Source organism: Brassica napus, chromosome C7 (assembly GCF_020379485.1).
Source record: "Brassica napus cultivar Da-Ae chromosome C7, Da-Ae, whole genome shotgun sequence".
In the NCBI taxonomy this organism is placed as follows: domain Eukaryota; kingdom Viridiplantae; phylum Streptophyta; class Magnoliopsida; order Brassicales; family Brassicaceae; genus Brassica; species Brassica napus.
Genome location: NC_063450.1, coordinates 50554833 through 50579641, shown reverse-complemented (window position 1 = coordinate 50579641; position 24809 = coordinate 50554833). Strand labels below are relative to the sequence as shown.

The window sequence follows — 24809 nt, the reverse complement described above, 5'->3', positions numbered from 1 at the left end:
GGATCCGGGAAATATGCCCATGCCTAGTGTTAATGAACAGGCTTCATTGAGTAATGTAGAATGCTAGTGAATGGTGTGCAATGCAGCGATGAAATCATTTGTGTTCCAATCTTAACATCTAAAGGCGAGCGTTAGAAAATAGTACAAAAACGTCTAAAGGATTTTGAAAATATATCAACATTCAAAAGGGTAAACATTTTCCCAATATCTTGAAGTATACTTATCGCTCATCTGGTTGTGTATAACATAACAAAAATTTCGGACAGGTTACATAGAAAACTAAATGAAACTCTCAGGCAAAGCTTCAAAAGTTTTTACCAAGTTCAATCTTTTTCATCAGTGTCATCGTCTGGTGGAGAATAGAATCCAAGATTCCGGCAACCTGGAAAAAAGAAGGAAATAACAAGTGTCATAAGGATGTATTAATCAATTATTAACAAGAACAAGAGGCTTCTAAGTTCTCTACTAACCGTGAAGACACCACCGATAATGGCGCATACATTGGTAATGAAATGTGAGAAGGATCTAGAGTTTTCGGTTATGAGAACCTGCAACCAAACAAATAAAGAAAAAATGAGCAGAGTGTAACTAAGGTTGTTGTTCGTAAACAGAACCAGGTCGGGACAGCCCGCAGGGCTTTTGGCTCAACGTTTCTATCCCTGATCTGTGTAACAGATATGATCAGTAGGAAAAGCAAAAAGAATATTGAAGCATACCTGCATCGGTGAGAGCTCGAAGTGAAACTTGGCAACTGGTAAATAGTAACTATGAGCAACGCTGCTGTGTGCTGTGTACTCGTACTCCTCGACCATTGCATGTCCATTACTTTTCAATACCTCTGTCTTTACTATTTGAAGATAATGCTCGATCTGTACATGGATAACAAAACCTTAATGGATGCTTAAAAGCATAATTAGGATAATTTTAATAGTATGCTTTTTAATGAACTATACAAACTTACGGTAACATTAGGGCCGAGATCACGTTGATTGATGAAGGGGCGGCCGTTCAAACGGTCGTGGCTTTGACCGAGATACGGTGACAAGCGCTTTAAGTCAGTGAATGTCTGAGGCAAAATCTTCCGCCCAAATGAAAGATGGTTAACAACATGGGACATATTCATCTGAGTAGAATCAAATGAATGAGATCCCGAACGAGCTGAAACCATTAGGTTGCCTGGAACCTGCAAAGACCATAGAAAAGTAACTTAAAAAGAGAAACAGACAGAGCAAGAGCAATTTTCCCATTCAAATGCTTACCTTCTTTACACGTATGTATCCTTCAATTCGACATCCTCCTGTAGAAGGTGCCTTTTTTAAAGTTTTGGATGCATTGTCTGATTTGTCCTCTAATGCTAGTTTGTGGGGCTCTAGATGGATTGGTTCAACCAGACCTATCACCATCTGTAGAAGAACACAAAATATTCAGAAATAAGTTACAAACGAAGCACAAAACCCAACTCTTGTTTTGCTTGTTTAAGAGGCATAGAAAAGATGCTGAATAGAAACCAAGAACAATAACTACCTTCACTAAGCTTTCTGTATCACGATCTCCATAGTACGATTCATGATCATGGTGTGCATTGTCCCTATTAAGCAAAGAATCAACCAGAGAAAGAATAGAGGTTATAAGAATTGAGCAAATGACGGTCAGGCATTATTTAAACAAGTAAACTAGGAGTTGCATTCTCTTACCTAAGATCACTGCCTTGGCGGAAAATACGAATTGATGGATACCCTTGAATGTGATTCCTGGAGATCAATTGTGAGGATAAGTTAAAAAGCTGGCAGATGATTCCAGAGAATGCATTATGCTATAGCAAATGAAGAAGTCAAGATGAAAAATATCAAATATATTGGGACATACTTCCGACAGAGATCAGCTTCTTGGGTGCAGTCCACTTTTGCCAAAATGACACGTCCGTCCATTTCTGGATCATATCTACCAAAAGCAAGAAATTTATTAAAAAAATAGTACCACAGATTATTTATCTAAAGACAGTATATTGGCATACCTCTCTTTTATTTGTTTTGCTGCTTTCTCCCACGATGGTTTCTGCCAATGGAGACTAAAGTTTAGTCTTCGCGTAAAAGAACATCAAAACTACCACTGTAGTGTGCATAAAGTGTCACCAAAAACTACTCTCTTGATATTCTTCATCAAGTTGCTCCTTAGATAAGTCTAGTCTTTTCCATGATAAAATTATTACGACTACAGCCAAAGAGCATTCTCAAGAAAGACTGACTAGGTTACAGTAGATTTCACTCTAAGCACGTCCTAAGCACCCAAAATGTAGGACCTCCTCTAGTAAGAACGATAATACGACCCTTGCCAGCAAGCAGAAAAATGACGTCCTAGATAGAAAATATGCTGCAAAATCTAAAATATGTAAGACACGAAGACAAAAGATGCGGGACTTACCAGGAGATTACACCAATAGCACCAGGGAGCATAGAAATTAACAACGGAGATAGGATATCTGCAAGTTATATGATTCATATGTTGTCATCAGAAGCAAAGAAAAAAAAGATTACGTACTAGACAAATTATCCTAGAATTATTGCATGTGTACGAAATGTGTAATAACGACCAAAACTACTTACTGATGTAACAATGTGTCGAAGTTGCGGCTAGTAAGGGATACAGAATCTTCAACTACTTCTTCACCTGCTTCATCGTGATTGACGTGCGATAAAACTTCCCCAGAGTGAAACTCAGAACCAGTAGGTCTCAAATTCGAATCAATAGAAAATTTCCGAATTGTCTTTGTTACATTTAGCCTATTCTGAAAACAAAAGTTAGCAAAATCAGGATACAACGGACAATCTTTTACAACTATGGTGACATTTAGGATTTCACTCCATGAAAATTATTGTGCAGGCCAAACTTTGGGACACACATAGAGGACACTTAGATACTTTAAAAACAAATAGAGACTTGAAATGAACTTATGATGAAACCAAAACTTACAGTTCCTAATACGTCACTGACATCCACAGATGCAAATTCACATGAAAGTGATGGGAAGCTGCGAGAAAAAAAATAGAGCATGTATCTAGTTAGCAATCAAATAGATTAGCATTTCGCAGGAATTTGTTTAAGCCACATAAGACATTTCTGAAGAGACAAGGTATGTACTTAAACAAAACTGGATAATTATGTACCTTATGTTAAAATCCATGCGGAGGAAATCTCCATCAGAGCTTCGGTCAACGATGACGGACGTTGTAGTGCTGACAGCCAAATAATTATTTAACTCCTGTAATATGTGAAAATAGCATTCATGTTATCCAATTAGAAACAGTGACATAAATCTTGAACACAACACTTAGAAAATCATCACACAGTGAGCTTCAAGCGTTACCATTCCAAATAAAAAGAGCATAGAGAGAGCTGCTACAATGGACAATCCAGCTCCAGAGAGAGTCGCCTCTGTCAAATCCCTCGGGATTTTCCTGCAGGCATCCAAATCACAAATATTTAAATAAATCACAGATCTCAACGAGTTCAAGAAGACTTGTTTGCTAGGGGGATTCTTGAACTAAACGAATATTATTTCATCAAAAAGTTAAATATAAGCGAACAGAGATGGTCTTAAACCCCATTATGAAACACTTTCAACAGTCCAATCGCACTAAGATCAAAATGACCAATCAGACTAAACGAATATCATTGCATCTATCTAAGCTTCCACTACGTCAAAAAAAAAGGCGAAACTGAGCTGAACAGTGATGTTCTTAAACCTACAGCCTCAGGATCGCCTCTTTCACGACTAAACCCTATCACTAATCAGCATGAAAATCCACAGAATGTAGATACTCCCGAAGATTACATTCACACTGAGCTATCGAAATCAAATCACGTCACTTGCCTAGATCGAAGAAGCTCGTGAGATCTGCGAAATGGATACGTATAAACTAGAGAAACAGAAGCAAAACCTGTAGAAATCGACGGATTTGATCTTGCTCGTGGAGACCATCTTCGTCGTATAAGGAGTCAACTGTTTGGGCTACTTGTAAAAGCTTAGGGACGATGATGCACCCACACCTCCCTTGCGATTTATCTTCAACCCCCTTCAGATGTAAAACTCTCTCCCCGATCGGTTCATAATTACAACACTAGTCCCTTATAGTTTTGGTGACTTTCACATTTGACCCAAATAGTTTTATTTAAACCAAATTAGTACCCAATCGCTTGAATGTTACAGACTTACAGTCAACAAGTCATTTATGACATTCGGCGTAGGAGGTGGCTCGCAATTGAATGTTCTAAATAATTCACCGCACCATTATGTAGCTGCTAGCCTATTGTAGAAAACAAAATAACTATAGCCTATTCATTTTAAATAATTGAGTAAAATTTTATTTATTGTATAGTTTTCAAGTTCAAACAGTAAATCAAATATAATCAATTGATAAATCATTAAATAATTTGTTTACAGATTTAAGGTAATTCAATCATAGTTGTTTTTTTATAAATTGAGGTTTCTTTGTTTTGGTCAAGTTAAAGCTGGTAAAGAACAAAACAGTTCGAGTTTTTTTTTATAAGAACATCAAACGTTCAATAAAACAGTCTTATTTATAGGATACATTTTTATTTTATTTGGTTCTCTTCTTAATACTGTGTTCCTCTTTTGAGTTTCCCGCCCAGAAGCAAGAACTAACAAAACTACTAAAAGAAATGTCGCTGTCTGAAAACGAAACGAAAGCATTATTCTCTTTAAACTTCAAGATACTTGATGGCCGTCTGAACATCCTTATCACCTCTCCCGCTGAAGTTTAACACCACTCTAGCACCATCAGGTAATGTCGGACATAGCTTCTCGAGATGAGCCAATGCATGAGATGTCTCCAATGCTGGGATTATTCCCTCCAACCGAGACACTCTCTTGAACGCTACACACGGAGGAGATCAGCAAGCAAAAACAATGCAAGAAACATATAAAGACAAGTACCTTCTAAAGCTTCTTCATCGGTAACGCTGTAGTATTCAACCCGTCCCATCTCTTTAAGGAAACTATGCTCAGGTCCAGTACTCCAGTGTAGTCCAAGCTGTTAACATTGAACATTTACTGTTTGATGTTACTTGAGAAATGAGTAATCAAACTGTTGACTTTTCAAGTCTCCTAAATCATCTATGGTCGATAAGTGAAAGGAATGAAGACAAACAGATTTAGGGATAGTATATGGTATTTCCAAGAAGAAATGACATTTAGAAATAGTAAACTGTATCAGCAAAGGTTTAGAAATAGTAGCAAAAACAAAAATGAAGAGAAAAAGACTATAATCATAGCTGATCTAGTAAATGACCAGTACGACTCACTTTTCTTCCACTTTCTTTTTCACATCAGAGGGGGAAAAATGTTAATTACTTGATTAAAAAAGGTTGCTCTGCCTCAATTTTGTAGCCAAAGGTTTAACATAGTTTAATAAAGAGACGACTTATTAAAGAGTCAACACATAAAAAAGCAATAATAAAAAAAAAAAAAAAAGATCCGGAGTCTTAAGCGTGTCTGTATTAGTCCCACTATGCGTACGACTGCTTATGCATTAAAGACTACTATTTATGTTTTTCTATCTATGTAATTTAGTAGGTCTCCCAGAAGAAAGAACAGGACCTAGTAAAGTTAACTTCCGACAATGGGAGCTTCAACAGTTTTCCTATGTGGTGTTGTTCTGATTCACCTGTTTGCTTCTCAAACTGACGCTCAAAGACCTAGAAGTCCATGGAAAACACTCAGTGGTGAGAGTGCTCTCACTTTCTATCTCTTTCTTTAAGCATGAATGTCCGATAGAAACTAGTACTCCGACTTTATTTATACAGAGATCTGTAGTAGAGTTGGGATTATCATATATATTCTCTTTTATTAGAATAACTTTGTGATACACTTTTACTTTACCAGGTGATGCTCCTCGTGTGATCTCTCGTGGAGGGTTTTCTGGATTGTTTCCAGATTCGAGCCTTGATGCTTACATCTTCGCACTACAGACAAGTGTAGCAGATGCTGTCCTGTGGTGTGATGTTCAATTAACCAAAGATGGAGCTGTGATTTGCTTCCCTGATCTAAACATGAGCAATGCTTCAATTATTGAAGTTGTTTACCCAAAGGGTCAAAAAACTTACCCGGTTAATGGAGTCCCTACTCAGGGCTGGTTCACCGTTGATTTCTCCTTGAAAGATCTCAACAAGGTTTACTGTAAGTCTTCATTGCCCAAAAAGTGAGTGCTTCACTGTTTCTCGCAACTTCTCACAAATGTCTTCTTCTTGTTTTTCAGTGATCCGAGCTATTTTATCTCGTTCAGACAGATTCGATGGTAATGAATACACGATCTCCACTGTTCAAACTGTAAACAAGGAGCTGAAACCACTAGGCTTTTGGCTTAATGTTCAGCACGATGCCTTCTACGCGCAGCATAATCTGAGCATGAGCACTTTTCTGATATCTGCTTCAAAAACTGTTTCCGTTGACTACCTCTCTTCCCCTGAAGTGAATTTCTTTACAAAGATTGCTGGCCGGTTCGGGCGTAATGGACCGAAATTCGTGTTCCGGTTTCTTGAGAAAGAACAATTTGAGCCGACAACAAACAGAACATACGGTTCTATCTTGAGTAACCTAACATTTGTCAAGAATTTTGCTTCAGGGATTCTTGTTCCCAAGTCTTACGTATTGCCACTAGATGACAAGCAGTACTTGCTTCCCTCCACATCCTTAGTTCAAGATGCTCAGAAAGCAGGACTTGAAGTGTTTGTGTCAGGTTTTGCTAATGATGTTGATATTGCACATGACTACAGTTATGATCCTGTCTCTGAGTATCTATCTTTTATGGACAATGGCAACTTTTCTGTCGATGGTGTGCTCTCAGATTTTCCCATAACTGCATCTGCATCCATTGGTAAGCAAAATCTCTTAAGGTGGTTTCTTTATGTCCTTAGAACATTGCTCGAAACACTCACATCAATCATTTTCCTTTTATATTTTCTTCAAGAATGCTTCTCCCACCTTGGCAGAAACGCTATAAAACAAGGTAGTAAGTAAGAGTCATTACTTTGCATATTTCTTTTATGATTAGTAGTAGAAAAGAAAGAAAGAGAAACCCATAGTTGACACTTATCAAAATGGTTCACGGTTCAGTTGATTTTCTTGTTATATCAAAAAATGGAGCGAGTGGGGACTATCCAGGATGTACTGACTTGGCATATGATAAGGCTATCAAAGATGGTGCTGATGTTATCGATTGCTCAGTCCAGATGTCCAGCGACGGTAAACCCTTTTGCTCAAGATCAATAGACCTCTCGAACAGCACAACGATCTCCCAGACATCTTACGCGCAACGTTCAACACATGTTCCCGAGATTAGCTCAAATGGTGGGATATACACTTTTAGTCTCACATGGGCTGAGATCCGGAACTTGACTCGTAAGTTTCCACTTAATTTAAAGAGGCTACATCTAACAATTTTACAATTTAAAGATACTATTTGGTCAAAATTACATACCTTGAGCGTTACATATCTATTCTCCCATCTTTTGTGCAGCTGCGATTGCAAACCCGTACAGGCTATACAATATATTCAGGAATCCTAATCAGAAAAATTCTGGAAAGCTTATTTTGCTTTCTGAATTCCTAAACTTGGCAAAACACTCCACTTCTCTCTCCGGTGTTTTGATCAGTGTAGAGGTCAGTTCCCGCACCTCCTAATCTTATGGTTTTAACAAATCAGATAGGCCTGTGCCGGGACTTTTGGTTGAGTAGGGTTATTTATAACTAATGTTTGAAATAGCCCAAAAATCTTAATAGAAATCTAAAATAATTGACCAAAAATATTCAAAAATCTAACTAAAACTAGTTAAACCTAGACCTAAAAACTATTAGAAAAAAATAAAAAGAAACTTCAATTTTTTTATTTAAAATACTATAAATATTTGAATTACTTTAACAAATATAAAAAAAATTTAACACATTTTTTAATTAATTTCATATTTTTTTGGATCCTGGTTCAGATTTCGATTCGGTTTGGGTTGTATTCGTACATAATTCTTAAGTCCCGTTTGGATGTTTTCATATAATGTTCCGGATCAGAATTCAGTGTTTTGGTTCGGATAAAACGGTCAGGCCTATTCTAACGTCTTTAATGGCATGGCCACTTAATTTTTATTGTGTCCTTCAGAATGTAATGTACCTGCGACAGAAGCAAGGGCTCAACATGGTTAAAGCGGTTCTCGATACCCTCACGGAAACTGCTTACAGCACTCGAATAACCACAACAAAAGTCATGATTCAGTCAACGGATAGCTCGGTCCTAGTTGAGTTCAGGAATCAGAGCAAGTATGAGACAGTCTACAAAGTTGAAAAAACCATTAGTGATATTAGTGACTCTGCTATTAAAGAGATAAAAGAATTTGCTAGCGCTGTTGTCATCACTAAAGCATCAGTATTTCCCACATTTGATGGGTTCCTCATGGGGCAAACCAATGTTGTGGAGAGGCTGCAGAAGTCTCAGCTTCCGGTATATGTGGAACTGTTCCAGAACGAGTTTGTATCTCAACCATATGACTTCTTATCTGACGCAACTGTTGAGATAAACTCTTATGTTACTGGAGCTGGTGTAAATGGAACCATCACTGAGTTCCCTTTCACAGCTGCTAGATATAGAAGTAAGTGGATTATTCTTTGCACCAGAGGGTCTCACAATATGACATCAATAATGCCGAATTTTGTTTCCCTCTTGTGCAGAAAATAGATGTTTGGGAAGCAAAGAAACTCCACCTTACATGGCTCCTGTCCAACCAGGTGCACTCTTGCAAGTTGTGAATCCGGCGTCCTTACCTCCAGCCGAAGCTCCAAACCCGGTGTTCACAGATGCTGATGTCCCAGGTTATGACCATTACAAACAATGCAGTCAAACGTTTCGCTGTGGTAATCAGGGCGGTCTCTTGTACCCTTTCTGGACACCTGACAGAGAAACCTGCGGCTACCCTGGCTTTAAGCTCAACTGTAGCGATGGATTCGCAGAGCTTACTGTCTCTTCCGTGAAGTTCAGAATCTTAAACGCAAATTACACTTCTCGTAATATAAGACTCGCCAGATCAGATTATATCGACAATCTTTGTCCTTCAGACCCACTAAATGGACCATTCTACCAAGAGGCCCTTCAACTGGCTAATGACACCAATCTGCTAACAATGCTTTATGACTGCCAAGACTTATCATCCATTATCTACAGCAGCGAAGCTTACAATTACGTTACAGACTTTCAATGTAAAGAAGGTGTAAAAAACAACAACTATTGTGTTGTGATAAACAGCTCGTCTTCTTTATTCAACGGGAGGGATGGCATTGACTACATGAAGGAAAACTGCACAGTTTACGTCAGCATGCCTGTTTCCGGGTCGAACCTACACACTCTGGATTCAAATAATCTAAAGAAGACTCTTGAACAGGGTTTCGAGCTTCAACTTAAACAAGACTGCTCAATGTGCCTAGAATCTAAGGGTGCTTGTGGATACGATCAAACTTTTAATCGATTCGTCTGCTATTGTGACGATGGGACCCATGGCGATACCTGTAGCTCTGGAAAGACAAGTCAGGGTAATCCGTCGTTTTCTCTCATTTTGTTACTTTTCAGATCAAGTTTGGTTTCATTCTGACAAAAAAAATTACACGTGTTAAAACAGGATTTTCGGTCAACACAGTTCACAAAGGTTAGTAATGTTGGATAATTCAAAGACCATGGAAAGTTACAATTTAGATTAGGTTTGTGTTTTCATATTCCAATATAGATTTAATGGAGATATGTTCCACAAAATCTAAGATTAACATTGAGAACTTTAGTTTTGAAAAGTTTCAAAAGCAATAAGAAAAATTGTTTTTATGTGTTTAGAGATTTGAAGTATGATGGGAAGATAGATTTTTTTTAAGTTATTTAGTTTGATTCCATTCTGACAAAATTTTACTTGTTGAATGGTTGAACAGGGTCTTTGGTCAATGCAATTGGCAAAGGTGAGTTAGTTTGCAGGGAAGATAGACTTTGAACTGTTTATGTGTATTACTTAAACTCACGAATTTCTCTGTTTATTTCTAGTTTCGGGCTCAGTAGCAGGCGTTGTTATGTTCTTGGTCTTACTATCATTGTTTCTTTGTTACCTCTGGAAGAGAGAAACACGACAGAGACAGCAAAATCTCAAGTCGCTTATTCCACTCAAACACTACACTTACGCACAAGTGAAAAGAATCACCAAGTCATTTGCGGAAGTGGTCGGGAGAGGCGGGTTTGGAATTGTGTATAGAGGAACGCTTCCTGACGGCCGTATGGTTGCGGTGAAGGTCTTGAAAGATTCAAAGGGCAATGGTGAAGATTTCACGAACGAGGTTGCAAGCATGAGCCAAACTTCTCATCACAACATTGTTTCCTTGCTTGGTTTCTGCTCCGAACGTTCCAAAAGAGCGATTATATATGAATTTTTGGGAAACGGGTCCCTTGATAAATTCATCGCAGGCAAGACTTTGGACTGGACGGCATTGTATCAAATTGCGGTTGGAGTTGCTCGAGGCCTAGAATACTTGCATCACGGCTGCAAAACGAGGATTGTGCATTTCGACATAAAACCACAAAATGTACTCTTAGATGAAAACTTTTGCCCCAAGGTTTCAGACTTCGGTCTTGCTAAGCTCTGCGAGAAGAAAGAGAGTGCACTGTCATTGCTGGACACAAGAGGTACAGTCGGGTACATTGCACCAGAGATGATTTCAAGAGTTTATGGGAGCGTGTCTCACAAGTCAGATGTATATAGCTACGGAATGTTGGTTCTGGAGATGATTGGCGCAAGGAATAAAGAAAAAGCTCATCAGGACTCCACTTCTAACACGAGTTCGATATACTTTCCTGAGTGGATATATAGGGATATTGAATTAGGAAAGTCTAGAAGGCTTATCGAGGATGAGATCAGCAATGAGGAACATGAGCTAGCAAAGAAGATGGCTTTGGTTGGTTTGTGGTGTATTCAGTCTTCTCCGTTGGATCGCCCACCGATGAACAGAGTTGTAGAGATGATGGAAGGAAGCTTGGATGCTCTCGAAGTGCCTCCTAGGCCTGTTTTGCAAATTCCCATAGCACCTCTTCAAGAGCCTTCAACACTTTCAAGGGATATTTCGGTTTACACCGAAGAATGATCTAAAAAGCCTCCTTGGAATTTATCAAAGCAGGACCACAAGAATGCAAATATTCAAGAAATGCCATACATTCCGAATTAAAATGGGAAATCTATGTATAAAATTAGGTTATTCTGAAGATTATTTGATGTCCATATACACACCAAGTTCGGTGTATTTAGATTAGGTGAATGACATGAGAATTCACCTACTGTGAATACTACTTAATCCCAATTCAGTTCCTAAGTCTACAACTATCCCTCGTAGCTGACATTCTGATTTTGCACATATATGATGTTGATTATATGCGTAAAACCTAATAATTTCATCCACAATATATACCTATCTCTTCTAAGAATACTACGTCTATATACCGAAAGAACTTCACTCATTACTATTGCTGTTTATTTTTTGAACCATTTTCCGAATACATTCCATTTCTTTTAGGTTTCTGTGAAATGTATCAGTATCATTAAAAACCGACCCATATCATCCACTAGATGAGTCAAACCTTGATTAGTTGGACGAAGAGGATGACACCAAAGTTGACAGTCTTGTGATTTGAATTTCTGAAAACCATCATTTCTGCAATGCAATGTTTAAGGGAAGTGCAATGAGTTGACATCAAACATATGCGTGAGTTTACTCGTGTTTATTTACAGATTTAAGTAGACTTCTAAAATAATTCAATCATGGTTGTTTATAATGCATTAAGGTTTTTTTTTTTTGTTTTGGTTAAATTAAAGCTGAGTGGAAAACAAAACAGTTCGAACTTCTTATAAGAACATCAAACGCTCAATAGAACAGTCTTATTTATAGGATACACTTTTATTTCTTTCGTTCTCTTCTTAATACTCTGTTCCTATTTGGGTTTTCCGCCCAAGAAGCAAGAACTAACAAACCAACTAAAACAAAATGTCACTGTCTGAAAACGAAACGAAAGTATTCTTCTCTTTAAACTTCAAGATACTTGATGGCCGTCTGAACATCCTTATCACCTCTCCCGCTGAAGTTTAACACCACTCTAGCACCATCAGGTAACGTCGGACATAGCTTCTCGAGATGAGCCAATGCATGTGACGTCTCCAGAGCAGGGATTATTCCCTCCAACCGAGACACTCTCTTGAACGCTACACACGGAGGAGATCAGTAAGCAAAAACAATGCAAGTTCTCATTACATGTCAAAGAAACATATAAAGACAAATAAAGTACCTTCCAAGGCTTCTTCATCGGTAACGCTATAGTATTCAGCTCGTCCCATGTCTTTAAGGAAACTATGCTCTGGTCCAACTCCAGGGTAGTCCAAGCTGTTAACATGAACATTTACTCTTTAGAAAGTGATGTTAAGCCAAATTTGAACAGAAAAGACAATCACTTACCCGGCACTGATGGAGTGCGGTTCAATGATTTGTCCATCATCATCTTGCAGCAAGTAACTCATAGCTCCATGAAGAACACCAACATCTCCCTTTGTCAACGTAGCAGCGTGTTTACCACTATCCAATCCAAATCCAGCAGCTTCCACACCAATCATACGAACCTCGGTATCATCAACAAACTCATGAAACAGTCCCATAGCATTTGAGCCACCACCAACACAAGCCACCAAGACATCAGGCTTCCCTCCCCACTTCTCCATCGCTTGTCTCCTCGTCTCTTTACCAATCACCGCATGAAAGTCTCTAACCATCATAGGGTAAGGATGAGGACCCGCAACGGATCCCAATATGTAATGAGTAGTCTCAACATTCGTCACCCAATCCCTTATAGCTTCGGACGTCGCGTCCTTCAAAGTAGCCGTTCCGGAGTGAACCCCTCTCACCTCAGCACCGAGAAGACGCATCCTGAACACGTTGAGAGCTTGTCTCTCCATATCTTGAGCGCCCATGTAGATAATACACTGCAAACCGAAACGGGCACATACAGTAGCTGTGGCTACGCCGTGTTGGCCAGCTCCTGTCTCGGCGATAATCCTCTTCTTGCCTAAACGTTTGGCGAGAAGGGCTTGAGCCACGGCGTTGTTGATCTTGTGAGCACCCGTGTGGTTAAGGTCTTCTCGTTTGAGGTATATGAGCGGTCCTTCGCCGTTTTCGCGGCGATAATGCTCTGTGAGCCTCTCCGCGAAGTAGAGAGGACTTTCTCTACCCACGTAGTCTTTCAAGATCCCTGCTAACTCCCTCTACAGTTTTATCAAACATTAATCAGACATCAACATACTAACTAACCAACAAAAGCTTCAAAAGATTCTTTTTTGGCAAATTACAGCAATTTTCCGACAAAAGTTTGAAACTTTATGTTAGAAACTTCCAAATTACAACAATTTTCCGACAAAAGTTTGAAACTTTATGCGCAAGGATGACACGCTTAAATCATAAATTAAACAAAGCAGCAGTTCATATACAAAAGAACTAAGAAGCTTCCGCATTGCATATCACGCAGAAACATGTATTGCTGAAGAACATTATGAACTTAGTTTCTAAATTTTTGTATAAAACTACAATCATTTCGCAGATGTCCTTAAGAGTATTTTGCGGATCTTTCACTTTCTAATAAGATAAAACATAAAAAACAAATTAGTCACCTGGAAATCATCGTCGGTGGCAAGCGAGTAGAAAGCAGTTTCGAGTTCGGAGAGAGCGTGCATTAGAGTTTCAGGGACGTACTTCCCGCCGAACTTCCCGAACCGACCGAACGAATCGGGTCGTTTCCACAAGGTCGGGTCAGATCCAGCGGCCTTTGTCTTCTCGGCCTCCGCCATGAGGAAAGTCGGGTCCTTTGCGATGGTGCAAGAGACGGAGAACGAATGTGAGCGAGAGGATGGCAGAGGAGTAAAGTTTGGGACTTTGAAGGGAGATGATCTCAGATGGGTCAATCTAGAAGAAGCTGAAACGGATGTTCTGAAACTAGAAGCGGTTCCTGAGGTGGCCATTACTGAATCCTTTTTATCTCTCTTTGTTTTTTTTTCTCTCTGACAGAACCTTCAAAGTTTGGGCTTTTTTTATAGATTGGTTTTAAAAAACGAAGTTTATGTGGTCAGTTCTGTGACCAGAACTTTCAATAAAATACAGAAAGGAGTCGGTAATCACATTAGTTTATTTGTGGATAGCAAATATCAGGAGAAGGTTGGTGAGAAGAGGGGCGGTGTACATATTTGGTGGTTGGATGTGTTTATCACATGCCTTATCGGTAGTGTTAAGATTTGCTAATCTAGTCTTGCTTAGTGTAATATAGTTTGGATTTATTTCCTTGTGTGTTTAGCTTGTGTCTAGTCTACGGAAATTGGAAGCAATGCAAACTTTTAAATCCATTTCAAAGAATATTTGGGTATGTCCTTTACTGTGAGATGCATCATTTGTTGAAACACAGCTTGGCTATTTTACTGTTGTTCACAACTTTCACCAACATAATGACATTCACAAGCATAAGAGGCCTAATTGTCGAATATTATATGTCGTTTTGACGAGTTGAGGTAAGAGAAACATCAAGTGAGAGAAACTGTGGAAAAAAAAAAAACAGGAAGAAAAAGAATCAAAGAATATTACTTAATGGGCTTCGGTATGGTTCTTTATGTGGAAATTATTTGAATGGGCCTGTATCAATAAGTTAAAAAAGAAAAATTACTATCAGAGCCAGGTTTCGATCCTGGGACCTGTGGGTTATGGGCCCACCACGCTTCCGCTGCGCCACTCTGATTTTTGAAAGATGTAGAAATTAATTACTAATAGAAATAATCTATGCGGTCTTCTCTGATTGTATAACATTCCTCCTCCCCTCGATCGACAGAGAGAATTGCAAAGATCGAAAGTAATTGAAAGATGCGACGACGACCAGGAATCGGAGGTCTTCAAAAGGCGGCAGCTGCTCGGGTTTGGCTTCTTAACCAGATTTGATATTCCAATTTGTTTTCAATGTATCGTCTGTCACTTTTAACTCTTTTATCTCGATGAAAATCAAACAGGATCAGTACAGGTTATTAGGAGAAAATGTGGCCAAGCTACGGACTGATATGATGAAAGAGCAGCTCGCCACGTTCAAGTCCCAGCTTGAAGAGTTCGCTCGTAAACACAAGGTTAAAAAAAAAAAAATTAATAGAGATGTTTGTTTGCTTTGATGGTTTTGCTCTTACAATGACTGTCTGTTTATTATATGTTCTGTCGGATATGGACTGGTTTGGTTAATCTCACTGAAAAGAAGCAATCTTTTTTTTTTTTGCCATTGGTTGCAGAATGACATTCGTAAAAATCCAGCCTTTAGGGCTCAGTTCCATGAGATGTGTGCTAAAGTTGGTGTGGATCCACTTGCTTCTAACAAGGGTTTCTGGGCTGAGCTTCTTGGGATTGGTGACTTCTACTATGAACTTGGTATGTTTGTTCTCCTTTCTTACATGTTCTAGTGCCTGGGAAGATATATGCTTGTATTGTTAGGTATGACTTCTTGAGTCCACGTTTGGATAAGGGAACATTAATACTGGCAGATATGTAGTTCTTATTCTTACTTGGAACCGTACATTGCCTTCTGTGATGTTAGAAAGTTGGATAACATGTTGATCAAACAGGAGTTCAGATTATTGAAGTTTGCATGCAAACAAGGTCGCTCAATGGAGGTTTGATCAGCTTGCAAGAGCTCTGTAGCCATCTTCGTCAGAGAAGGAAGAAAGACCGTGAAGCTGTCACCGAAGATGATTGCCTTCGTGCTATTAGCAAGCTAAAGGTATCTATTTTCTTTTTATATTTTTTCCAAACCAAAAGGAAATTCCAAACTGTACTTGCTGGTATCTTTGGCCCTTTTTCGTTAGGTATTGGGTAGCGGATTTGAGGTAATCACAATTGGCAAGAAAAAGCTTGTCCGCTCAGTCCCCACCGAGCTCAACAAAGACCATAACCAAATCTTGGAGCTGGCTCAGGTTATAATCATAATCATATATTCTTCTTCCTCACAAAGAAGACAAAGTTTCATATGTTTTATGATTTAATGTTGCTTTCCACCCCCACAGGGTCAAGGCTTTGTGACTGTGGAAGAGGTACAAAGACGTCTCTCGTGGACATCTGGTCGGGTCATAGATGCCCTCGAAACTTTGTTAGAGGTTTGCATTTGCTATTCATTTTCCCAGTTGATTTAGTACATATGGTAAATCCAACGCAACCAATGTTGGTCCTGAAACTTTGTGATTGTGATTCTATAACTTATTTTTCAGGAGGGACTCGCAATGATCGACAATGGTAGCAAAGACGGAAAATGTCAGTATTGGTTCCCCTGTGTCTCTTCTGTTTACTCATTCGTTGGATCTGATACTTAAAACTGGTGCACACTCTCTTTTGTATTTTTTGTTTCATACTAAATACACTCACTCTGTATTGCATATAAATCACCAAAATATTTTATTCAGTATGTTCCTTTAAAAATTATTGTGCAAACAACCAAAGAGAAAGAGATCTAGCTAAACAATGTTGTGGTGTGCGTTAAGCTTTGGGGCTACTGTGATCGCAAGCACAGTACAAGTTATGAAAATTTATAGAAAAAGTCTCAAATTTTGTACTTTTATTCTCTAAAGTTACGAACACCAACATTTAAAAAGGTACTAATAAAACCTCTACATAACCAAAACTGGTCAAAGTAAACACTAAACCAATAATGCAAAGCGATATGTCAACAATTAGTTATCTCAGTTTCTTCTGTCCACTCCGAGTTTGGATTGGTCCATGACCTTGGCTTCACCCCGAGCTTGAAATACACCACCATCTCTAACGCTTCAAAGAACTTACTTTCATCCAAAACCTTGTTCCATACCCCACTCACTACACAGTAATTGTTATTATACGGTGCTCGGTGATGCTCCACGTGCCTTTCTCGTGAAACAAGTAGTCCAATGTCCTGCAACGCCACCACAAGAGGTGGAAGCTCGCTCTTGCTCCCATGAGCCCAAACATGAAACTGCTGGCAAAACAATACGCAAAACGCAAACGTGCTTACGAAGCCATGAAACACATGGTCATCAAACGCAAGGTCTAGTGGGAGAACCATCAAGGTTGTGCCACGAGCCAGAAAGTGTAGATTGTTTGCAAATTGCCGCTCGGTGATTGTCCAAGGGCATTCGTGGTGATCAAGAGAATCTTGGACGTGGGTTCCTACTAGAGGCGTTGAACCATCTCCGTAGTTATCAGTTGCCCAGTGGTAGACACCAGAGCCTAGATCTGCTAAGATGTATCCGGCAAAACCGGCTAAAGCTGGTTCGAGCCAAAGGTTTGAACCAAACCCTCCAATGATAGATTTGGCAAATGAGACAAAGACGGTGGTGCAGCCAGCTGAAACCCATAAGCGGTGAGTCCATGTTGATTGCGAAGCTGTGTCATGGGACAGAGGAGGATTCACAGCCACAAGGTTATTACGGTTAGGGCGAGACTTGGTGGTGGTAGTAACTGAGCACGTGACACGTAGACGGAGAAGCGACGGACGGTGACTTGTTGGGATGTTGTTGGTGATGCGACTTAGAGTATGTTTGGTCTGAAGTGGTACAACAGCCATTGAAAAATATCAAGTTTCTAGATTGTTTTCGAGGATAAGAGCAAAGAGATGAAAAGTCATGTTGTCATGTGCTTTCAAGATGTGTGGGGACTATTGTCATCACTAGCCAGCCAATTACGAGCTGCCAGCTGTGAATATGTCTTTTTAAATCTTTCAACCAGTTAACCGGGGAATATTTAGTTTAGGAATTTTGGTTCAATTTCGAATTGGATTAGACTACTATATTTGGTGCATAAATGGTTCCATGCCTTGATAATATGACATGCAGATAAGAATTCGGTGCTCTCAAGATGGGCCGAAATCTTTAATATTGGGCCACGTGAGGCCCAAATCACAAGATATTTTTATTTTTATTTCTTCTCTCTGTTCTATAAAACACAACCGGGACAGCTTTTACTCTCCCTCTTTTGCCCTTTGTCCGAAACTGCAACTGCGGCATATCGTCTCTTGCTTTAGGTTATCGCCGTCATGATGCAGCAGCCACCTCCCGCCGCTAACGGTGCCGCCGCAGGATCAGGTCAGATCCCTTCGGACCAGCAAGCTTACCACCACCACCAATCGTGGATGATGCAGCAGCAGCAACTACAGGGTCAGCCCCCGGCAGCATGGAATCCTCAGTCGGCGCCGTCTCCGGTTCAACAGTACGGCGGTGGATCTCAGAATCCAGGATCAGCTGGAGAGATCAAATCCTTGTGGATCGGAGACTTGCAGCCGTGGATGGACGAAGGCTACCTCATGAGCATCTTCTCTATCACCGGCGAGGTAATCCGAAATGTCAGTTTTACCCCTTTTGAAGAAATAAAGCTTAATCCTTTATAAAGTTCTTAGCTTTGATTCGATGCGATGCAGGTTCAACAAGCTAAAGTCATTCGCAATAAGCTGACCGGGTTAACCGAAGGCTATGGGTTTATTGAGTTTGTGTCCCATGCTGCAGCTGAGAGGATTCTCCAGACGTACAACGGTGCTCAGATGCCTAACTGTGAGCAGACCTTTAGGCTGAACTGGGCTCAGCTTGGAGCGGGAGAGAGACGCCAGTCTGATGGGCCTGAGCACACGGTTTTTGTAGGAGATCTGGCGCCTGATGTTACTGACTACGTGCTTACCGAAACGTTCAAGGCTGTGTATTCCTCTGTGAAGGGAGCAAAAGTTGTGACTGATAGGGCCACTGGACGGTCCAAGGGATACGGGTTTGTGAAGTTTGGGGATGAAAGTGAGCAGATAAGGGCAATGACTGAGATGAATGGTCAGTACTGCTCGTCTAGGCCTATGCGTATCGGTCCAGCTGCTAACAAGAAGCCTCTTACAATGCAACAACAACCAGGTATGTTTTGTTTTTAAAGAAGAATGACTTATGAATATGTTGAGTGGTGGGTTTGACTCTTTTTGTCTTTTAACTGTCTATGTTAGTTGAGTGTATTTTCCTTGGGGTATTCATGGAGCTTATTCTGTTAGTTAAGACCTATACGTTTCCAAGTTTTTAATACAGTCCCTATCCTTCAGCTTCATTCCTTTCAGCACTTCAAAGAATTTGATATGTCAAAACGTCCTAAAGCTTATAAGAAAACTAATGTTGTGTTAAAGCAGGAGAACAAGGGGCTCTAATTTGTGGGGCCTGGAACTGAACTGACTTCAGCTGTAAATGATACCACCTTATTGCGTGGCCTCATTTAGGTCAGTTGGTTATGTTTTCAGAAGAAGTTAATTACAATTAGCCTTTACAGTCGAAAATTTATCTTTTTCAGCTCTTACTTATCAAACATAAGTCTTTTCTTTTACATTTAATCCCTGCCTTTAATTCAATTTTTTCATACTTCACAGTTTATTATATTTGCTTCTTTTCCAGTATGAAACCAAGAGTTTTATGTTATCTTCTTTATACCTCTCAGTTCATTTTCTTTCAGTTAGTGTTTCAATTTTTTTCAAGTTGATTACTTACAGTGTGATATCATTGAGAGTTTTGGTGCCATTCTCCAATTTCTCAAAGTTGGATCCAACATTCGCCTAGGACAATCTTACTGACTTGTCTATTAGTTATCTACTAATATCAGAATCTCGTTACCCTAATCTTCAAGCTGTAACATATGCATTTGCTTTATCTGCTCTGCTGATATTTTTGGATCTTGATTTGGATACTCTTGCCACTGTTATATTTTGTGCCTGTTTGCGTTAGTGTCTGTTTGCTTTAAGTCTAAGCTATTCCATTAAGCTATCTTGTCTGTTACTTGCAGGTGCATATCAGAACACTCAAGGAAACCCCGGAGAAGGTGATCCAACTAACACGACGGTGCGTACTTTGTTTGGGTCTGCTCTATGTAGGGTCTGTTGTGTGAATTTTAAGGGTCATTTTTGTTGCTTTACCAGATTTTTGTTGGAGCTTTGGATGAAAGTGTGACAGAAGATGTTTTGAAGTCAGTTTTTGGTCAATTTGGTGAACTTGTTCATGTGAAAATACCAGCAGGAAAACGTTGCGGATTTGTTCAATATGCTATTAGGTAGTGTTGTGTGACCGTGAAGACGAGCTTTTTTATTTTATTTTGAGAATGTGTTTTCACATTTTTTCTCTTGCTGTCTGCTGCAGGGGATGTGCAGAGCAAGCACTCAACTCGTTGAATGGAACACAACTTGGCGGACAAAACATTCGTCTTTCATGGGGTCGCACTCCTTCCAACAAGCAGGTTTGTATCCGTTAAGTCTATGCAACAGGTTTACTATGTTCTGTACTCTATGTCATCTGATGACTTTGATCCAATGACACAGACTCAACCTGAACAAGCTCAGTATGGTGGTGGTGGTGGTGGATACTATGGATATCCTCCTCAGGGATATGAAGGTTACGGATATGTGCCTCCTCCTCAGGACCCTAACGCCTACTATGGTGGCTACCCTGGTGCGGGCTATGGAAACTACCAGCAGCCTGGTGGCTACCAGCAGCATCAGCAGGTAATCAATCCTTTGGTTTTTGTACCTGAAAATCTTTTGTGGTGTTGCGTGCTTACTGATTCTTCTTCCCTTGGTTTGTTCTTCCTAATTGCAGTGAAGCATGATGTGTATGTCGTGATCGGAGCTGAAGTTCCAGAAAGCTGTCTGTGATGAACCACCGTTTGGAAAATGGTGAATTGAGTTATTGAAGTGGATGTGTATTAGCTCATGTCTCAGATTCTCTCCACAACTCTTGTTTTCTTTTGTTTGTTTTTTTTTTCTCTGGCGTGACCAATTGTGAGTGTCCTCTTGAAGTTGTAACAAAAGGCGTTTAACTGAACTAAAATGCTTTTTGTCATTTGACCACTATGTTTATTCTTGTTGTTTCTGTACTGTTTTCTTGCATCCCCACTATGACAGATTCTATAATAGCTCGTCCTGTTTTTAATTATTTTCAATCAAGTTTAGTAAGTCATCGTGTGCTCATTAAGTTTTTCTTTATCATGAGACCAATCCTTTAGTTCAAAACATTTGGTTCTAATATGTATGGTCGCGAAATCCAACATAGTATTACCATATATTGATGAGAACTTCAGGTGGAAATGATATTTTGTGTGAAAATGTTAATTTTGGCAAAGAATAGATATTTCATATGAGTTAATAAAAAAATAATTTAGTTTTTATTATATGTAACAAAATTTTGGTCCTTTTCTTTTTCATAAGTGTAAAATTTGCATTCCATTTTCTAAATATTTCAATTTTATATAAATAAATAAAATTAGTTTTGCATCCAAACTATACCATTCGTCTATGTGAATTTTAAAACAATTAAATAAACAACATTTGAGTATAAACAAAGTGGGCCGGGTATGTCTTACAAAATAAAGGCCCATATACAAAGGAAGAGTCGCTTGACCGGTTCCCTCGCAACGATGATTGTACTCTGTATATAAACTAGCTTCCAACAGACCGCGATAGATTAGAAACTTCCAGAGATTTCAGAGACTTGAATTTGCATTGAGGTCAACAGGATGGGACACGCAAGAAAACTCGAAGACGACAACTCTCCATCGTCACCATTAAACGAAACGCTCTTAATAGCGACTATGTGCATCGTCGGATTACAGGTTCACGTTCACGTCAAGGACGGCTCGGTGTTTTCCGGCGTATTCTACACAGCTTCCTTCGAGGACGGCTTTGGTACGTCGATTAAATTTTGAGTTTCATTTTGTGTGTATGTGTTGCTATAGTAATGCTCGTAGTTTAGAGATCTGAATTGGATCTGTGCTATCAAATCGAAGATTAGACAGTTTCAGCTTGTTTTAATCAAGAAGGGATACTTTTCTGTTATGGTTTTGTCGTTTTGCTGTCTATTTCCTGATTTGGGATGTGTGTGTTGTTTTGTTCTGTTTAGGCATTGTTTTGAAGAATGCGAAAATGACTAAGAAGGGGAAAAGTAAAGCGAATGTTGCAAGCGGAAGTGTGGTCGAGACGCTTGTTATTATGTCTCCAAACATTGTTCAAGTAGTTGCAGAGGTGTGTCCTTTTTTGTTTAGTTACTTTTTTTTTTCTTAAAGCTTTGTTTTGTGACAGTCTGTGTGATATATGCTTTTTTGATTAGGGAGTCTCGCTTCCATCAAATGTTACGGGGAATAATGAGAGTGTGATTGTTGGATCAGCTATGGAGACTTTACCTCGTTTGTGTGCTGCAAAGAAAAATGGTATCGAAGGAAGGGGAAATCATCATAGGAGGTAAACTGTGTGCTTCATTTCAAGTTTTCATGTTGATACAGAGAGTAATTGTGAAAGGGTTATGCATGGATTAATCATCACTCTCTTGAGTCTTATCTCTGATGGTTTAACTTGCTAGATTTTTTTATTTACTCTTTAGCTTTGAAAGCAATAGATTATATAAGATGAAAACAGGAATTAATACTTCCATGTCAATCTTAGTTATCTAGTCTAGCAGCTGCATCAATTGTATCAATGCTAGCACAAGTCTATTACTATCTTGGACACACCTATGTCTAAAATTTTGCCTAGATAAATTTATTTATTTTCTCTGATTCTTGTTGACAGACAGCCAGGAGCCAAGATTTTGAAGCGTAATGAACACATTCTTGACGTTCATCAGGAGGATATCCAAAGCTCGAGTTCTAACTGTAAGTTCACTTTCTGTGTAAATGTTGTAATCTTTGTTATTGGTGTACCTGCTTCCGCTTCTTTTGGACAATTGAAATGTTTTCCGACGTACTTATCCTTAACTTTCATTCATGTGAAATAACGACCATCCAGTGGATAGCATGTCCGGACGAGTTAGACCAATAGAAGAAGATAAGTTGATGCCGAAACCTATAAGTAATGGTTTTCACGATGCTGCTGAAAGGCCCTCTTCCACTGACAATTCATCCTCACGAAGTGAAACTGTTGATGAAACCTCAGAGTTGTGTCAGGGTTTAAAGGCATCTCCTAATGAATCAGCACCTACCCAGGACGTAAAAAAGGCTAAGGTATGCCTTCAAATTAGTCAGTGTTTAATTTATCGTATATCTGTTACTTACTCAGTTACCAAGTTTCTACTTTTAGAATTTTTACGACATAGTACTTACATTACAGGAGTTCAAGTTGAATCCGGAGGCAAAGAATTTTTCTCCATCTTATACAAAACGTCTTTCACCGTCTCCTGCTGCTATATATGCCTGATATTGGAAATTTTGCTTATATACCAAGCAACACTCCCATGATACCTGTTCCTGAACCTGTTTACCCTGAAGTTGGAAACAGCCCTTATATGCCCCAGACAATTCCACCATCCAAGTTTGTGCCATATGGCAATTTGACTGCTGGAAATACCGTCGTTGGATTTCACTATCCTCAACACGTAAGTATTATCTTTCCTCGGGGATATTATATCAAAGGGGCCTTATCAACTAGCAGTTGAGAGTTGTTTCAGCACTAAGCGCCTGTATCCTTAAGAGATGTCGGTATAGAAGACTAGATTAGAAATGTCTTTGGATTTGACATTTCTTAGCTTAATTGCAATAAATGATATTTCCATTTGCATCCCACTTTTGTGCAGATGATCGGACCTACTGTTAACAGGGCACAGCCGCAGAGATTCACCTCTCCGTACCAATCTGTTCAAGCATCACCAATGTTTGTAAATCCGAATCCTCAGGTTGTTTTTCATGGATAACCCAGAAAACTTACTTTTGTTAAAAATGTGTGTAATAATGAATTGCACTGTAGTGAACTTTACTTGGTGTATATGTTTACCAAAAATTTCGCTCTACTTCAGGTAATGGTGGCGAGATCAGGGCAGCTTGTATATGTCCAACCAGTTTCTCAGGTCAGAACTTGGTGCATATTTTGTATCTCGAGATATAAGCAATTTGGTGAATTTATGATAATTTTTAGGTTCAATCAATCTTTGACTTACAGTCAAAATGTATGTCATGTATGTGCTGAGTAAGAGAGGAAATAAAACTAGTCAGTCACTTGTACAAGTTCTTCATATTTCTCTCTTCTTCCTTTTTCCCAGAATCTGGTTCAAGCAACACCGCCTCTTCCACCTATGCTCTCCCGTCCTCTACCACCCGCACAACATGTCCAATACCTGAAGCATCAAGGTAAAAATACTTCATTTGTTTGTACTAAACCAAAATGTTTTGGTCCTAAATAGAAAAACCAATCTGTGATGCAGGTGTAGTTGCAGCTGGTCAGCCGATGCAGCTGTGCGTTCCCCAACCATTCACGACGGGTGGACTGCAACCTTACAGCGTCCCCGCCCAATATCCGGTTATGCAGCCTCCTTTCAATCAGCCAATGCACAGTGCAGTTCCTAATGGCTTCTTTGGCACAAAGTTTCCGTAGTTAGAGCCTCCTTTTTTTTTTTTTGGTTTCATACCTTCATTCTTTGCCTCTCCAACCTAGTAAGGGTTTATTGCTTGGTTTGTCTATTACTGGTCATTGATTGATTCATTGGTTTATCGAGTTGGATTGGGTAAAAAACTGTTGTAAAATGTGAAAACAATATGATTCTTTGGTTGACGACATAAATTGGACAAATAGCATTATAGATCCATATTTGTGATCTCAGTAAATGGCGTTTCATATATGGTGTAGCAGAAAAGCACGGTTGAAACGCTAATGTATAAGCGAAAAAACAAACCGGACTAATTATTGAACCAGATTATTAAACCGAAATGAAGTAAACCG

At 39.3% G+C, this 24809-nt stretch overlaps 7 protein-coding genes and 1 pseudogene across 8 annotated transcripts; 4 read left to right on the top strand and 4 right to left on the bottom strand.

The window, feature by feature from the left end:
- Positions 1–139: 139 nt before the first annotated feature.
- On the bottom strand, positions 140–4088 carry LOC125590114 (protein disulfide-isomerase 5-4-like). Its single transcript, XM_048763150.1, has 15 exons — positions 3939–4088; positions 3365–3455; positions 3165–3259; positions 2971–3028; positions 2604–2785; positions 2422–2479; positions 2015–2055; positions 1867–1941; positions 1695–1751; positions 1525–1588; positions 1260–1403; positions 962–1183; positions 717–869; positions 471–548; positions 140–382 (listed from the first exon to the last, which is right to left on the bottom strand). The coding sequence occupies exons 1-15, from the start codon at positions 3977–3979 to the stop codon at positions 305–307; spliced, it is 1437 nt and encodes a 478-aa protein (XP_048619107.1). The 5' UTR covers positions 3980–4088; the 3' UTR covers positions 140–304.
- Positions 3938–5359, bottom strand: LOC106409682 (tryptophan synthase beta chain 2, chloroplastic-like). Its single transcript, XM_013850265.3, has 2 exons — positions 4955–5359; positions 3938–4895 (listed from the first exon to the last, which is right to left on the bottom strand). Exons 1-2 carry the CDS (start codon positions 5001–5003, stop codon positions 4720–4722), a joined length of 225 nt encoding a protein of 74 aa, XP_013705719.1. The 5' UTR covers positions 5004–5359; the 3' UTR covers positions 3938–4719.
- Positions 5360–5543: 184 nt separating this feature from the next.
- Positions 5544–11422, top strand: LOC106407064 (protein SUPPRESSOR OF NPR1-1 CONSTITUTIVE 4-like). The gene is made up of 11 exons (XM_048763149.1): positions 5544–5742; positions 5903–6196; positions 6276–6893; positions 6987–7025; positions 7133–7417; positions 7536–7678; positions 8169–8655; positions 8735–9589; positions 9676–9702; positions 9974–10000; positions 10083–11422. Exons 1-11 carry the CDS (start codon positions 5640–5642, stop codon positions 11168–11170), a joined length of 3966 nt encoding a protein of 1321 aa, XP_048619106.1. The 5' UTR covers positions 5544–5639; the 3' UTR covers positions 11171–11422.
- A 478-nt stretch (positions 11423–11900) lies between these two features.
- On the bottom strand, positions 11901–14299 carry LOC106410812 (tryptophan synthase beta chain 2, chloroplastic). Its single transcript, XM_013851426.3, has 4 exons — positions 13732–14299; positions 12530–13329; positions 12363–12457; positions 11901–12279 (listed from the first exon to the last, which is right to left on the bottom strand). The coding sequence occupies exons 1-4, from the start codon at positions 14077–14079 to the stop codon at positions 12104–12106; spliced, it is 1419 nt and encodes a 472-aa protein (XP_013706880.2). The 5' UTR covers positions 14080–14299; the 3' UTR covers positions 11901–12103.
- A 569-nt stretch (positions 14300–14868) lies between these two features.
- LOC106410516 (vacuolar protein sorting-associated protein 22 homolog 1) lies at positions 14869–16535 on the top strand. Its single transcript, XM_048763152.1, has 7 exons — positions 14869–15016; positions 15109–15219; positions 15376–15511; positions 15706–15860; positions 15946–16053; positions 16144–16233; positions 16345–16535. Exons 1-7 carry the CDS (start codon positions 14966–14968, stop codon positions 16444–16446), a joined length of 753 nt encoding a protein of 250 aa, XP_048619109.1. The 5' UTR covers positions 14869–14965; the 3' UTR covers positions 16447–16535.
- A 134-nt stretch (positions 16536–16669) lies between these two features.
- LOC106410515 (fatty acid desaturase 4-like 2, chloroplastic) lies at positions 16670–17714 on the bottom strand. The gene has a single exon (XM_013851028.3). It carries the CDS (start codon positions 17670–17672, stop codon positions 16797–16799), a length of 876 nt encoding a protein of 291 aa, XP_013706482.1. The 5' UTR covers positions 17673–17714; the 3' UTR covers positions 16670–16796.
- Positions 17715–18049: 335 nt separating this feature from the next.
- LOC106410514 (polyadenylate-binding protein RBP45C-like) lies at positions 18050–21042 on the top strand. Of its 2 annotated transcripts, none has more exons than XM_013851027.3 (7): positions 18050–18434; positions 18522–18993; positions 19901–19956; positions 20034–20164; positions 20251–20347; positions 20430–20612; positions 20707–21042. In XM_013851027.3, exons 1-7 carry the CDS (start codon positions 18141–18143, stop codon positions 20707–20709), a joined length of 1236 nt encoding a protein of 411 aa, XP_013706481.1. In that variant the 5' UTR covers positions 18050–18140; the 3' UTR covers positions 20710–21042. The 2 variants fall into 2 exon arrangements, with proteins under 2 accessions (XP_013706481.1, XP_013706480.1); XM_013851026.3 differs by having other exon boundaries at positions 18059–18446.
- A 481-nt stretch (positions 21043–21523) lies between these two features.
- LOC106409237 lies at positions 21524–24642 on the top strand (annotated as a pseudogene).
- Positions 24643–24809: the final 167 nt, after the last annotated feature.